The sequence below is a fragment of the Octopus sinensis genome, linkage group LG19, assembly GCF_006345805.1.
Source record: "Octopus sinensis linkage group LG19, ASM634580v1, whole genome shotgun sequence".
Lineage (NCBI taxonomy): Eukaryota > Metazoa > Mollusca > Cephalopoda > Octopoda > Octopodidae > Octopus > Octopus sinensis.
In genome coordinates, this window is record NC_043015.1 from 35,274,084 (window position 1) to 35,290,556 (window position 16,473).

The 16,473-nt window shown below is 40.6% G+C and overlaps 1 protein-coding gene across 2 annotated transcripts in view; it reads right to left on the reverse strand.

The window, feature by feature from the left end:
* Positions 1-16,473, reverse strand: part of LOC115222160 (dynein heavy chain 1, axonemal-like) — a 298,343-nt gene that overhangs the window by 188,714 nt on the left and 93,156 nt on the right. For both annotated transcript variants that reach the window (XM_036511126.1, XM_029792301.2), the window contains exons 20-21: positions 8,787-8,985; positions 7,281-7,393 (exon numbers count right to left, since the gene is read on the reverse strand). In XM_036511126.1, coding sequence (XP_036367019.1) covers positions 7,281-7,393; positions 8,787-8,985 — 312 coding nt within the window. The remainder of the gene's footprint in view (positions 1-7,280; positions 7,394-8,786; positions 8,986-16,473) is intronic.

Sequence of the window (16,473 nt, forward strand, 5' to 3'; positions counted from 1 at the left end):
GTTAGGTTTAACTTTTCTAACAAATATTAATAATGATCATACATATTTAGCTTAATTACGACTGTTTTAATATTACTCTAATGAGCTAAACTTATAATAACCTAATGCAATTGTCAATGCTAGAACCATTAGCATGCTGGGCGAAATGTGAGGCTGTATTTCGTCTGCCGTTATGTTCTGAGTTCAAATTCCGCCAAAGTTGACTTTGCCTTTCATCCTTTCAGGGTCGATAAATTAAGTACCAGTTACACACTGGGGTCAATGTAATTGACTTAATCCGTTTGTCTGTCCTTGTTTGTCCCCTCTATATTTAGCCCCTTGTGGGTAATAAAGAAACAGAATTAATGAGATTCAGTGAGAGGTTTTCTACATAATTTGCAAACCCTGGAATCATGTACATCAATATGTGAAATGTAATAGCAAAATATTAGCTAACTGGGTTCCAACAATTGCCAGCTTTAGAGGCAAGATGATAGTTCAGAAATAGAGAGAGAGAATTTGCATATTGATTAGTTCTGAGAATATAATTGGAATAAATGAATTTAACATTCAGTGCTTTTTTGAAGACACCTGAGATTCTTTGAATGACATCTTCATGCAATTTTGGCAACTGTTCCCTCAATGACAATTATCAGTTGACCCTAAATTGTAAACTTTATTTCATTTATTCATCTTGTATCTGCATTTTTGAACCTGCAGTTTTTATGTCATCCTAATTTATTACACCTTTGTCTTTGAAACTACCTTCTTTTTCTAATTACCTTCTTACACATGCAAAAATGAACATTAACTTCAACAAATGAACATTAACTTTAAGTAACTTTTCTGAATTCCTGCTCCAACAGAATCATTACCAGTTATACACAACTAATTTTGAATGACTACAATTGCTTAATAGAGAAAGATATTTAAAACTAGAAGAATGGCATTATTGGTTACCAAAACAACGATTGTTAAAACAGGAATGGTCTTGGGTTTATTATTCAATAGAATTCAGGTATTACTCTTCTTATTTTGCCAAGCTGCCAGTAGAAAATAACTTGGATCCAAAATTATTGTCCCACTTCTACAGCTGATAACTTCATAATATATGAGCTACAAAACACTCACTATGTACTACTTACTTTTAACAAGCTATGTGATGATGATTCCTAAACACTGGGTTCATCAAACGCCTTAGTAAAATCATCTTTAAAATTTACATTATGATGTCAACATTTCCTGATGGTTATAACATAAAAAAACTGTAAGACTATATTCTTTATTTTTCTATCTGATTTAAAACGCTGTATTTCAGTCTATTCTGGAGTAAAACCAGATATCATTAAAAGAAATTTCATGAGTTTTTTTTTTTTTTATATGGCCACGTTTTTTTAGCAGACATCATAATGTGGGACTACTTCCAAATACTGGTAATGCAAAACCTTCTCTGGTCAACACTTCTTAGGGCTTAGTCACAGCAAAATGTCCAGTCTGTTTCCAGCCACCATCTTAAATACTCCCTATGTTTAAACGAAGGGAAATAGATCACGTATTAAAATTACTGGTGTCCTCTTGATTTTTTTCCAGAGATGTTCCAGGAAAGCACGTAAGTTTGAATAGAGTTCAATATAAAAAGCATACAAAAGGAAATGCCAACAAATTAAAAGTCTTTAAAACTCTAAACACAAAGAAACATGAAGTCCGTGTAACCATTGTTTATAGTGATACTGTATCTTTATATATATAAAACTGAGAATGTGTGTCTGTCTGTCTGTGTGTTTCCCTAAAACTTGAGAACTACACAACCAATTTCATTCAAATTTTACACATGCCTTACTTAGGGTCCATGTAGTTTCATGGGCAAAAAAAATGTTCAACTTCTTGCCTAGAGCGAGCCCATAGCAATATCATATCTTCTTCAGTATTATGTGTTAAAAGTGAAACAAAAACATTTCTCTATTTTATGTCAGATACTTTCACTTTAACAATAAAAATAATAATAACAATTGAATTATATGTCGTAAGTAATAATTAAAATCAAACTAAAGTATAATATAATCGTAACATAAAAAAAAAGTAAAAATAGCAATTGGTATAAAATTGCATCAATGACTTGAACTTGAATAAGTGGTTTCACATGAATGGGAATAAATTAAAAATAAAATTAGCGTGCAGAAATGGAATAGTCCAGATGGATAATAAAAAATTAAATTAAAGAAAAGACTATTGTCTATAAAGTATACAATGTAGAGAAAAAAGGTCGCGTTTTTTTGCGCTCTGTAAAATTCGGTTAAAAAAGAAAAACAACAAAAAGTGAATTGTGGTTGCGGAATTGGAACGTCGGTTGGTGCGGTTTCGCGTCGCACTGGTTCTGTGCATCGCACGTTTTCTGTTCGGGAGGCCGTTTTTCGGTCTGAGGCGACTATGAGCCGCCTCTACCAAACGGATGAGATGGAAGGGAGAAATTTCTCTGAAATTCGTCGACATCTGAGGAGGAGTTGGCGGTGAAAAAAATGGAAAGCACCTATGCAGGTATAACGAAGAAGTCAACAGAAAAAGAGATAGACCTGGCTAAGTTGACGGACTTCCAGGAGTTCATGAAGGAGGAGGAGAACGGAGAGGTTGAGCTGTTGCCTCTAGCAGGGCGCGGAGACTGGTTCCATCGTAGAACCATTAAATATAAAGTATTTATGAATGGAGGTAGAAAAATGGAAGTGATTAACATGGAAGCAATTGAAGAGGCTTTCAAACGGACAGGAGAAGAAATTGTGTACATGACAAAAGGATTAGAATATGGAACCATAACGGTACAATTTAAAAGTGAGAAAGCAGCCAGGAATATAGCAGCCAAGGTGGTGAGTACAGAAAAGTTTTACTTGTTCCCCTCGTATTTGAATAGAAGGACCACCAGAATTAGGGTGGAAGGAATACCTCCACACCTAGAGGGCGAATTAATAACGGCTGCGGTTATCAAAGGAAATGAAGATAAAGTGGACATCCTCCACGCCATTATGAAATATGAAGGCGTGAGAGGTGCCACACTAGTAATGAACATACAGACGGAGGCGGAAGTTATAGAAAAGCTTACGGACAGTATAAAAACTGGAAATATTATTATGAGAGTGTGGGTGGAGGGTAGGGCGCCCAGGTGCTACAAGTGTGGCATGAGGGGTCACATAAAAGCCTACTGCCCTCCACCACTAAAGGAAAAAGAAAAGGAAATCGTCACGGAAGCCCCAAAAGAGGAAGAAACCAAAGAGAACCAAAGGGAAAAAGAAACGACAGAAGAAGAGGAGATGCAACAAGAGTGGGAAGAAGGAAGAAAAAAGAGAAAAAGAAAGAAAAAGAAAAACTGTGCGAAGCCCCAACCCACCCCAACACCACCCGCACCCTCTGAATCCCACCCTTCCCCTGCAGACAGTGAACCCACCCACTCCCCTCCAACAAGAAAACAAAAGAAAAATAACAATACAGACAGACAAGAGTTTGAAAACGAACCCAGGCCGAACATTTATATTGTGACTGAACAGAAAGAGGTTGAAAGGGTAATGGAGGAGTATGAATGGTATGAAATGGATGGGACCAGATATGCAGTGCTGGAAAAGAAGAATATAGATGAGTTTGTGTTGAGGTGTGAAAGGGAGAATTGGGAGGTGAAAGATACAAGAATGAGCGATGAATTCGTGGAATATATGGAGGACAGTTTCGGAGTAAGAATGGATATGGATGGTCTTCGTATTGGGAATGAACATTCAGGTGACAGTGAAAACAAAAGGACAGGTAAGTGATGCTGGCGGAGGGGGCTGTTAGCATCGCTTTCATATTATCATTTTTTCATTTTCATTTGCTCATAAATTTAATCATATTGTTCTATGTCCCCCATGTTTTGTTATGTCCGCCATTCTTCGTAGCCCCTGGTGGGTAATAAAGAAATAACATGGAGGAAATCTACCCACGTGTGTTGTGAGTTATTTTGTATGTGAAAATTGGAAAAAAAACTGTTAAAAATTGTCAAAAAATTGAATCGCGCGAGGCGTTTGCCGCTATGTGTTTGAACCTTTTATAGAAGGTGTGTCGACCCTCAAGTCATGGAGACTTACGCGGGGGTCGCCACAACAAAAAGTGACGAGTCTCTTAGAATAAAAGAAGTGTTCTTTAGAAAAGAACAATTGAAGGAATACGAGAAGTTCGTCAAAAGGGAGGGTGACAGCGTGAAGCTGGTCCCACCTGTGGAAACAATAGAAGAGAAAAATAACAAGACGATAACGTATAGAACGCAAGATAGAAACACGAGAAAACTGGTGAGAGTGACGATTGAAGAAATAGAGAAATGTCTGGGGGACATCATGAAAAAAGCGACTTTTGTAGACAGAGGAAAGAAATATGGTACGGTGGAGGTGAGATGCGCAACAAAGGAAGTGGCGGCCTCATTGGCTTCCACTGTCCTGAAAGCGGAAAATTTCACCATGTGGCCGACGTATAAAGGAAGACGAGGGGTACGGGTAAGAGTCCCAAAGGTGCCCCCAAATATTAAAACAGAAATGCTGGTAACAGCCATTATTGGGGCAGCAAAAGAGGAAGTAGAAATAGGGTCAATTAAGGAGACGAACGTTGTAAATTGGAAGGGATTCGGAGTAGAGTTGTGGCTGATGGCCACAATGGAAGACATCGAAAGATTTCCCTTCCAAATAGAAATAGAAAACGAGAAAACAATTAGTGTAATAGTGGAAGGCAGAAAACCGAATTGCTACCTGTGCGGTTCAAGAGGGCACATAAAAAAGGAATGTCCGCTGTATGAATTCACAGCGGAGCAAAAGAGACACAAAGTGGAGAGAAGGAAAACGAACACGAAGGAAAGAACAGCGAAAACAAGGAAAAGGAAATAACGGAGAAACAACAAGAGAAGGGAAGTAACAGCGCACTGAAGGAAAATGAAAACAAAGGGAAGAAGATAGTAGAAAAGGAGCAAAATTCACAGGGTGCAGAAGTAGTGGAGAAGGAGCCAAGGCAGAAGCAAGAGAAAGAAAAGGAAAGTACATTAAAGGAAAGAGAAAAAGCAGGAAAAGAACAAGAGAAGGAACAGAACCAAGAGAAAGGAAAAGATGGTATGCAAAAAGGAAAAGAAACAACAGGAAAGGAACTTAAGGCACAGGGTAGAGAGACGGCAGACAAAGAGCCAAAAAGACAAGAGAAGGAAAAAGAAAGAAGAGAAAGCAAAAAGAGAGAAAGAGAGAAACCGAGGGAGGAGAAAAAAGAGGAAGTAAATCCTAAGAGAAAAACTAGAGAAAACGTAGGTACGAATAGAAAATTCAAATACTATGGAACGTTGATCCATCACAGGCACTGTGAGGAGATGGAAGATTTAATAAACGTAACAAACGATATACGTGGGTCAGGATGGGCACCGAATGGAAAGAAACAGGTGCACTCGTCCACGAGAACGACGCCGAGGCGTTCATCGAGGCAGCTGGCAAGAACGTGTCAAAACATATGAAATGCCGACTTACAAGGTGGCCTCGAACGATGGAAGTTTACTCAGATTTGGTAGACATAATGGAGTATATATAAAAGAAAAGGTATTGTGAAAACTTTAATTTGGAAATGATAAAAAGAACTTTAAATTCTGAAAAAAAAAAAAGAAATGTTGAACATTGTAAAACTTTTGAAATGTATGTTGAAAATGTATAAAATGTTTTATTTGGAAAATATTGTTGACGAATAAAAAACAAATGACGAAATGTAACCGCTCGATTTCGGGGATCGAGTGGGCATTACACCACATTGTACAAACTTCATAATTCATTATTCATTTTCCCGATTGTATTGTCCCATCTATGTAGCCCCTAGTGGGTAATAATAAAACAACATGGAGGAAAGCACCTTCGAAAAGTGTCTTGGTGCGACTATGAAAGGTATCTAATCAGAGGCGGTAAATTCGCCACAATAGAAGCAAGGTTCGAGTCAACAGAGCGTGCAAGGGAGTACTCGACTCGAACTTGCAAAGTGGAAATATTTTATTTTTACCTTTATATCTGGGACATAGGACGTCCCGGAAAAAAATTTAAAACGCCCCCCCCCCCCCAGTAGAGGTAGGCTGGATTGTAGCCACACTTCTATACAAGAGGGAGGACAAGATACAATTGATCGAAATTACAAGAGACGGGCTAACAATTCCAGTCTGTTATATATTTTGAATATTGTTATCACAAGATATAACTTTGTATTTTGTATTTTATGTGTAGATGTATATATATAGATGTACATGTAATATGTACACATATATACACATATATACATGCACTAGCACTATGACCCAGCAACGACGGGTCTTTAATGCTAGTATGGAATAAATACAAACAGCAGTCACTCAGAATGATAGTTGATGATCCTGATTTTTTATCTGTTTTATCTCACTCAATTCATTCACCATAATTCAAATTTACAAAAGGTTTTCATGCTCCTCTTCTTGCATTCTATAGTATTTTCCTTTTGGCTCATTTTTTGTGGTCATTTTTTTGTCTTTTATTCATTTTTTACATCCCTTCACATGATTCAGCCTCAAGTTATTCTTACAAGGCTTTTCAATTCTATCCCTTAAACCAGCATTACATCTAATATTTCCTAATTAATACAAATTCTCATCAACCTCTTCATATGTATTTCATTTTCCTCTTAGCTCTTCTTGATCTACAGCTTAACTGCTTTTATTAAATCCTCATATTTTCTAATTGAAACAGCTATATCTTCCACACTTCAGGATTTTCTAATCATTACATCTATGTAACTGAGTGGTTTTCATCCTTTATAAGATGCAGAAGTCTCCAACTTCTGGTATGGCCTGTTGCTCAGTGTGATAACAGCAGTCAGTAAAACTTTGTTGTTGAGCAGTAAATGTACATCTAGATAAAAATATGCCACTAAATCACTTTTCATCTTCTTTTGAGTTGTTTCGAGCCTCACAAGAAACCTGGTGTCCATATCATCACGGCAATCTGGGCACTTCTTTTACATGGTCCAGATTTTGGCCTCATAGAGAAGAATACTCTCTACACATGCTCTAAAGAAGGTTAGCCTTGTTAAACGGCTGATGTAGTTTAACTCTTTTTTTGTTTCAAGGCTTGAGCACCAATTGAAAAATTCAAATTTGATTGCAAAGAATCCAAATTAGATTGAAAACATTTATAATAAAGTCAGATTTTGAACTTCATAGTTGAGAAACCACAAGATCAAGACTTGGAGAAAGATGCTATAATGCAAACTCGTTTAACCTATCCAATGATAATGATTACAATGCGTACCTGATCCCAATGTCGATTTCTCATCCCTGGATTTCTAAGTCCCTGAAACAGTGGAATAAAAGGTCTAAATTCTTCAATCTGGCCTTTTATAATTATGGCAACTTCTTGAACAACTGAAAATAAAGAATCAAAAAGTTTAAAATTTTAAATATTAGCATCAAACTACACATACAACAGAATGATACGTCTATATTAAAATGTTTGATGACACTCTGCCAAACAACGTAATTATACTTCATCTGCAAGGTTAAGAAGTATTTTTAAGAGTATACCACGTTAATTTATTTGATTCCTTATTGTCAAGGAAGTCAAGATTTTGTTGAATAATTAAACATATTTTAACAATCAAAGACAAACACCCATCTCTGTAATAAATGCCACCAATGCACAGGCATCACTCTCTGTATCACACTGCCCATATATTCAAGAAACAATTTCATAAATTTCCCTTCAGTTCAGATGAAATATGATATTCAGTAATGTAAAGAAATATAACTAAATTTTGCATAGTTAAACACTGTGCAATGAATATCTGACTGATAGTCAAAAAAGTTATGCTAACACATACTTATAAAAATTAAGGTCAGAACTAAGATACTGAATGTCATGAAGTCTGTCAAATCTATTCCTTAATCTTTAACATTCTGAGTTTTCTTTTTTTCTTTTCATAAAAAAAGACTATTCTGTGAAATAGGCATGATTCTTTAAAATGAGTCATTTAGATTTACTTAAAACCAATTTTTCTTTGTTCTTTTTTCAGGCTTCAGTTATTGGACTATGGCCTTGCTGGAATAGCACCATATATAGACCTTTTAATTTTTGATATTTAATCAAAATCAAATTCGATGACTGGAATCTGTGCTAGCGGGGTGCAAAGAGCACCATACGAGTGTGGTCGTTGGCAGAGCGGCTAACTGGCTTCCGTGCCATTGGCACATAAAAGGTACTATTCGAGTGTGATCGTTACCAGTGTTACCTTACTGGCACTTGTGCCTGTGCAAGTAGAGTGCCAAGAGCACCATCCAAGCGTGTTCATTGCCAGAGGGCACCCATGGCAATTGATACAGTTGTATCAATAGGAAAATAGCATCAGTGGTACTTCTCTCTTGCATAAAGCTAACACTGTATATATGTTATGTATGAAACAAATAAATTTTTAATTTAATGCTGTTTCAATTATGCCTAATAGATAAATTACATATCATTTAAATTATGAAAGACTTCTGAATCACCTTGTATAACTTTGCTTTTCTAATGCGTAATGTAGTATCTTTTCCACTATTTGCCATACTATATCATATAGTATCTTCATTACTTAATATTACAACTAATTCAAAATCAGTTGTTTTTACCAATTCTAACCAGCTTTTAATAATTTCAATATTGTCAAGTCAAAACTTCAAATAAATGATTGATAAATCAAGAGAGGTAACAGAACTTCAGCTTGGTCATGGCTACAAAGTTTTGTAGTCAAATGAACATATAAAGAGAATTGAAATTACATACCAGGACTGTCTTGAAATATTCTGACTGATTTATGCATAATTTTATAAGAATCCAGAACATTCTTTTCAACGTCTTCAGCATTGATAGACAGCAGTGGATCATTCAGCCAGCTGTCATGCCATCTCTGCCAGTCGGATGCTGTAACCCAAAGGCTGCGAAATGGTTCAAATTCTTTTACCATCAGATGAAGTTTATCATACTAAAAATAGAATTAGATAATGGATAAGGATATTATTGGAACTCATTACAGTTCTTCCTGAAAAACTTTCAGTGACTTCATTAAGTACACTAAGAAAATAAGAAGACAGATTACATCCTTAATTCAAAATACTTAAATTAACCAAGCATAAAAATACATTGAAATATAATTCCAAAGACATCAGTAATAAAATTAAATGTCAGGCTGAATTTTAGGGAGCTCATACATTTATAAATGACAACATTTATGATAAGTTGTAGAGTCATCATCATCATCATCACCACACTGTCCTTTTCTTCCGTGCTGGATGAAATTAATTTTTCTTTGTCAGTCCTTTGTTACCTGGTTTGCAATAAATATGCACTACCAATTCCTCTTATTTTACATGATATTTTTTAGAGTGTTTTTTATGGCTAAATACTCTTAACTATGTCAGTGGTGTATTTAACTGTGTATTTAATTACAAAACAAAAGCCTGTCTGCAACAAAAAGATAAATAAATGGGAACTGGAAGTAATAATAGACAAGGTTTATTTATGCTATACAGGTGATACCACTCTTCACTCTTTCCCATCCAGGTGACATCCACAAGCAATCTAAACATGATACATGCATTATTTCTTCCACAAATAAAGAACCCCCAAATATTCTCCGAAGGGAATATGACAATCTCGTTTCCTTCAACAGCACAAAGAGAGACTATACATATCAAATAGAGAGGCAATTAAAATCTTCAAAGTCAATACAAAAACTAAGCCTTATAATCATTTATGACCTCTACTGGTGATGTTACATTCACAACATAGCAAAAACTGCTTCTCAAAGACTAAACTTCTTTAGAGCTAAAGAATACTTCAGCTTCGAACAAATGCTGACTACATACAAAACTTGTGTGAGTCTCTCGATAAAAACTTCTACAAATGGGATGGTGCTGCCACTACACACAAAGACATCAAAAAGAATATCTGGAAGAATGATCAGCACACTTTGATCTCTGGGTCATGGGCACATTGTAATCTCCTCACTCTTTTTACCCACTCATGGTTACATGAATGAAAACAAGCCAGTAGTAGATCCTCACCACTAGAAACCACATATGTTTACCACTCATGTAATAAATGTCCTTCTACTGATGGTTTCAATGACACATGTCAATACACAACTGTCATGATTCTGCATTTAACTAATCCAATTATATGATAATTGGATTAAAAGCTGCAAGGCTAAAAAGTAATTTTTGCTTTGTGAATCATTAACAAGCAATGGTCACACTCACTACTGAGACAGAAGATAGTGTGTGTGCTTGAATATTTTTCCTTGATCTCTTAAATTTTTTCATACCAACTTTTAAGCTTTTGTAAAGCATTAAATATAAAAATACCCAAATTAAGTGAAATTTCTCTTCAGTATTAATAATAGCAGAACCAAAGAGAGACAACATCGTTTTTGCTCCTGTATTTTCCCTCCTCTTTTCCCCTCCCAACCTCAACTAATAATCAGTAGCACTTCTCCTGTCACACTTTATACCAAATTTTCTTCTTACCTGGTCCAGAGGATTTCAGGAATATGGTAATTCATTGAGTAGTAGTACTTTTAATAATTATTTTGATGAGAGCTACTACCTCTGTTAGTAATGAAGGACTCCTCCCACAGAGTGAAAGGCAGATAGTACGATGCCTGTCTACAAACAGCTATGCTACATGGTGGTGAGATATAGGCTATGACTACTGAGAATATATGAAGTCTTGAAAGAAATGAAGCCAGTATATTTCACTGGATGGGTAATGTCAGTGTGCATTATTAGAGTGTAAGGGATTTGAGAGAAAAACTGAGTATATGAGGCATCAGATGTAGTGCGCAAGAGAGAAAACTGCACAGGCACACCCATGTAATGTGTATGAATGAAGATAGCTGCATCATGAAGTGCAGATCTTTAACTGCAGAGGGAACATGTTGAAAGGGTAGACCCAAGAATATGTGGGACAAAGTGGTGAGAAAAGATCTTCAGACATTGGGCCACACAGAGGGGATGACAAGGAACAAAGACTTCTGGTGGTTTGTTGTGCTTGAGAAGGTACATCAAACTAAGTAAAATCATGGTTGTCCTTGCACAGAAGCATGTCTCCTAAATCACTCTTCAGATGAGCAATCTTAATCTTGTGGGCTCATGGGTTCTGATGCTACATGTGCGCGATACGAATATAAAGGCACCTACCTTCTCTTCCTCGTGATGGAGACCTTTCGGTGGTAACGGATCCTTCGACACAGCCCTGATCCGAACACTAATGATAGCTGCTGCTGCACCCAACCTAGCGACGTCTTCCCACATCCTCACACCTCGATGACCCTCGTTCGAAAGGCCAATGCCCGGTCTGCCGCGCCTGCCGGCTGCCCCCTTCTACTCCACATACTCAGCGATCCTTCGACACAGCCCTGATCCGAACACTAATGATAGCTGCTGCTGCACCCAACCTAGCGACGTCTTCCCACATCCTCACACCTCGATGACCCTCGTTCGAAAGGCCGAATGCCCGGTCTGCACGCGCCTGCCGGCTGCCCCCTTCTACTCAGCCCCAACTTCCGGTCAACTCACCCAGCTGCTGACGTCATCCCACACGCCACCCTGATCTTAAAGATCACAATCTCTTCGCTCCATGTCGTAGTCCACCATCCAACTGGGAGAGTGCCTTGCGCGTCGAGATCTTCTCAAGCTGGGCACCTCGTTCTCCCCCTCTCCAGAATCGTCGTCTGTCGAAGCGACAATCCTGCGAAGGTCCAAGACGTGTCGCGGCATTCCATCTACGGAGACGTTGTTTCTGGAATTGACCGCCGTCACCGTTCCTCTGCTCCATTGAGACGTACAGCGCACCTTTGGTGGCTTAACCCAGACTTCCTCCCCCATTTTCACACGAACGGGTCCCTTCTCTTCCTCGTGACCCTCCAGCACTTTGCTCGGGTGCCTCCATTCATATTTGAACACAGCTCTCTGCGGCACAGATTCCTCAGCTTATCCAGATCGGGGAGACAAGTTGTACCAAAAAACTGCTCCAAGCGGCGAAATGTGCCCTCTTTCCGCTATGGGCTTGACTGTCCGATGGTGCCCCTCCACGATCCCGTTACCGCTTGGCCTATACACTGCTCTGAACAAGCGATGCATTGTCCATCAGTAGTTCTTCCATGGGACCTCTCTCTAAAAATATCCCGTTCAGGATCTGCGCGATCTCGTCAGCAATGCACGTTCTCAACTCCCTCCAAATGGCTGATGGTAGTGTGTCACATCTACAGCTAACCTTTTCCAGTTCTGCTCCACGGAAAGGCTTCCCTGTTCATGCCCATACGGAGCAGGGTTGATGGATTGACACCTGTCACAGCTCCCGATCACCTTCCGGATGCTTCTCCTAGTGACGTCAGCATCAATTTTCTTCGCCAGACACAGGGTCCTGTCCACACCCAGGTGATGCATAGCATGCAGTCTCTTCAGTTCGGAGTCATCCAACCGACACGCTGCAGCTATCCCTTTCCGGGCCTCCTCCGGTTCTTCCAACCACGCTCTTTTCACCCTGGTCAGTATGTCCACCCTGTTTTCCTCCGAAGGCATGGAAACCACATTCAGCTTCAGTCCGAACTCGGCGATCAATTCACCTAGAACTCCTAGATGGTGCTTCACTAACATCTCTGCAGCACCTTTCGTCCGCACTCTCTTTTCACCAGTGATCACCGATCCTACCCAGCCAAGCACAGTGACCGAATCCGTCCGGATTTCAATTGTGCGGAGCCCCCATTTCAAGGCCAAGTTCACCCCTCTCAGCACCGCGTCTAATTCGGCGACATTGATGTGGTTGAAATCATCTGCTTTCCAAAGCCAGGCCACGTCCTCCACCGCAGCGCCTTCGATTGCCAACACAACCCCTATCGCTATACTGCTAGCGTCACACCAGACATTCCGTCTTGGGCACGTACCAGTTCCCCCTGACCGGGTCTTCCGCTCTCGTCCTCTCTAGGATTTCCTGCATCATCACCACTGTCCCTTCTCCCACCTTGTCACCCCAACACTCCCCCTCTGCTCGTCTCTTGGTGTAACTACATGCCATGCGCAGCCATCCAGCGATCGGGTAGTGACTGACCAACTTCCCACACACCGAGAACAGCTCTCTCCTGCTGACACTGGAACTCAGCTCTGGGATTTCATTCCCTCTCCGGAACACCAATTCACCCGATCTATCTCTTCGCAGCTTCAGCTCTAGCGCGGCTCCCCCTTCCATCGACTCCGGTGGCTTCGCATTCAGTCCGAACTTCTCCAGATGTCTAACTACCTCGTTGGCTGGCACTACAGTTTCGTCCACCAAAATGTCATCAATGTAGGAGCTGGTGGCCTTTCAAATCTTGCCGTCTTTCCCTAGGACAGACCTAAGCACTGCCGCCATGATCTTCGGAGCGGAATTCAGCCCGAAATCCAGCCTGGTTAAACAGTATGTTCGGCCCTTGTACCGCACCAGCTGATATCGCCACAGTTTGTCGCTCACATGGAGCTGCAAGTATGCCGATTTCAAGTCGACGATCGTCGCTGCCTCGGTCGACTGTCTCCACGCACGTAACGTCTCGCCACAAACGTCTCTCACCTCACCTCCCGTGTGACACGATATGTGCTGGTTTAGCTCCCTGAAGTCCAGCACCGGTCTGACTTTTCCCTTCGTAGGCTGCACCACCGCCATCAGGGGTAGCACTCCGCCCGCTACCTCCTCCTTCCAAGGGACGAGGACCCCTTCCTCGATCCACCTCTCCACCTCGTCTTCAAACTCGACCCTGGCGTGGCCTTTCAGGGTATGCTGGTAACAGCTCACCCTGTTTTCCAGTGTTGGGGGCTCGTCCTTCCATCGCCACTCTATCATCCACCGCCTGAAAGTCTTTGTCCTCGATGGTGTAAGCGGCGCAGTCCCTCGCGGAGCTCTGCTCTCTCTGGCGATCCTGACTCGCAGTGCACGACGCCCCTACGCTTCCGAATGTGACCTCATTTCCCACAACACTGATGCCACCGAGGCAGTTGTTGGCGTCCATCCCCATCACCACATCAACTCCATCTATCACGCGTTTGGCCACAATTGCCTGCAGCCTTAGCGTCATGCCGCGCACCACTATCTCTACCTTGCTGCTGCCTCTGCAACGGATTTCGCTGCCATCGACCGCCCGGACGCTACTCGCCCTGTTCCATTCCTTCGTCACCCTCAAAGTCACAAGGGTGGTCGTACAGCCCATATCCACGAGGGCCTTGAACTTCTTCCCCTCGGCCTCCACGTCAATCAATGGCAGCATCTCCAATAGCGCCTCTACTCATTTGCGGAGAAAGTTTGAGAAGCAGCAACTTCCCCGCAGTCGTTTCCCTGCTCGCAAACACGGACAATGTGCCCTGTCTGCCTGCATCGATAGCAAACAGGCCCTGGTTGTGTACAGTCCCACGCCATGTGTGGTCCCTAGCATCTAAAACACCATCCTGAGAACGGCCGCTCTCGTTGCATGGTAAGCTTCTGTACATCTTTCTCCAGTCATCGTCCGTCTTTACGCGTCTCCGTCACCGCCATCGCTATCGCCTTCCGCCGAGAGTGCCACGTCAACACGCAGGCCTGAGCCACAAGTTCGCTCAGCGCCATCTTTTTAATCCCGGCAATCGTTGTAGGTGAATCCCTACATCGTCGGGGAACCCATTCACAAACGCCAGCCGGGCTGCTCTCTCCAGCCCTTCTCCCGCAAACCCAGCCAGAGTCGCTAACCTTCTAACTTCTGCTGCGTAGTCATCCACTTGTCCTCTTGTCCATCTGATCGCACCTAGCTTAGCAAAAGCTGTGTATTCACATTCTGTGTAGGCATCCCGCAAGCGTCGCTCTATGTTCTCGCTCAGCCGTTCCTCTTCATCCATCTCAAGGTATAGCGTTAAGGCACTCCCTTCTAAATACAGCGCCATAAGACTTGCTACATCGCTTATACCTTGCAGTCTTGCCACCAGCCTGATTTTGCGAATCCAGGCCACTACATCGCCTTCACCATTAAAGGGTCTGACAATGTCGCTGGCGATCCTAATTTTTGCAGACATCATGGCGACGAATCGTGTTGAAATGTAAATATTTAAGAATCACCGAAATAGCTTGTAGGGTGTGCGCGATACGAATATAAAGGCACCTACCTTCTCTTCCTCGTGATGGAGACCTTTCGGTGGTAACGGATCCTTCGACAGCCCTGATCCGAACACTAATGATAGCTGCTGCTGCACCCAACCTAGCGACGTCTTCCCACGTCCTCACACCTCGATGACCCTCGTTCGAAAGGCCGAATGCCCGGTCTGCACGCGCCTGCCGGCTGCCCCCTTCCGCTCAACTCACCCAGCTGCTGACGTCATCCCACAGTCTCCTAAATCACTCTTCAGATGAGCAATCTTAATCTCGTGGGCTCATGGGTTCTGATGCTACATAAAAAGCACATGTGCTACTGTCACATGAAAACATCCAACGACAGTACTGCATAAAAGCATCCAGTACACTCTTTAAAGTGGTTTGTAAGGGCATCTAGTCATAGAAATCATAGCAAAACAGGCAACCAGAGCTTGAACAGATACTCCAGCTGGCCAGCTCCTCCTGTCAAACCATCCAATCCATGCCAGCATGGAAAATAGATGATGATGATGATGATGATGATGATGTGCAATACTACTCTACTTCAAGACAAACATTTGCACAAGTCTTCTTTCCAGAGTCTATTACCTCACTCTTGCCAATGAGTCCAAAACTTGAGAACAGCCACAATCAATGTAAGCACAATGGAAAGTAGGTTTGGAGAGAAATGCCACTGCTGGGTGCAAGAGGTGACATGAGGTGAGCCTCAATCAGAATTTGCACAAATGAGGAACAAAGATATAACATATTCTGAGTGAGCAACAGTGATAGTGTGGGAGGTGTTAGCATAATCTTGGCAGAGAAATGGATAGATAAAGTGGAAATTTTACCGGTGAGTTTGTTACATTATAAGGCACAAAAAGAAAATGACTCTCCCCAGACACAACAGAATATGCTTCAACACACGAACTCATATAAAGAATCTTGCAAACCAAATCCAAAAACGAAATATATATATATACTTATATATATATGTATATATATATATATATATATATATACATACATATATACATATACATATACACATATACATATACACATATACACATACACATATACACATATACATATACACATATACATATACACATATACATATACACATATACATATATACATATACATATATACATATACATATATACATATACATATATACATATACATATATACATATACATATATATATATATACATATACATATATATATATATATACATATACATATATATATATATATACATATACATATACATATATACACATATACATATACATATATACATATACACATATACATATACATATATACATATACACATA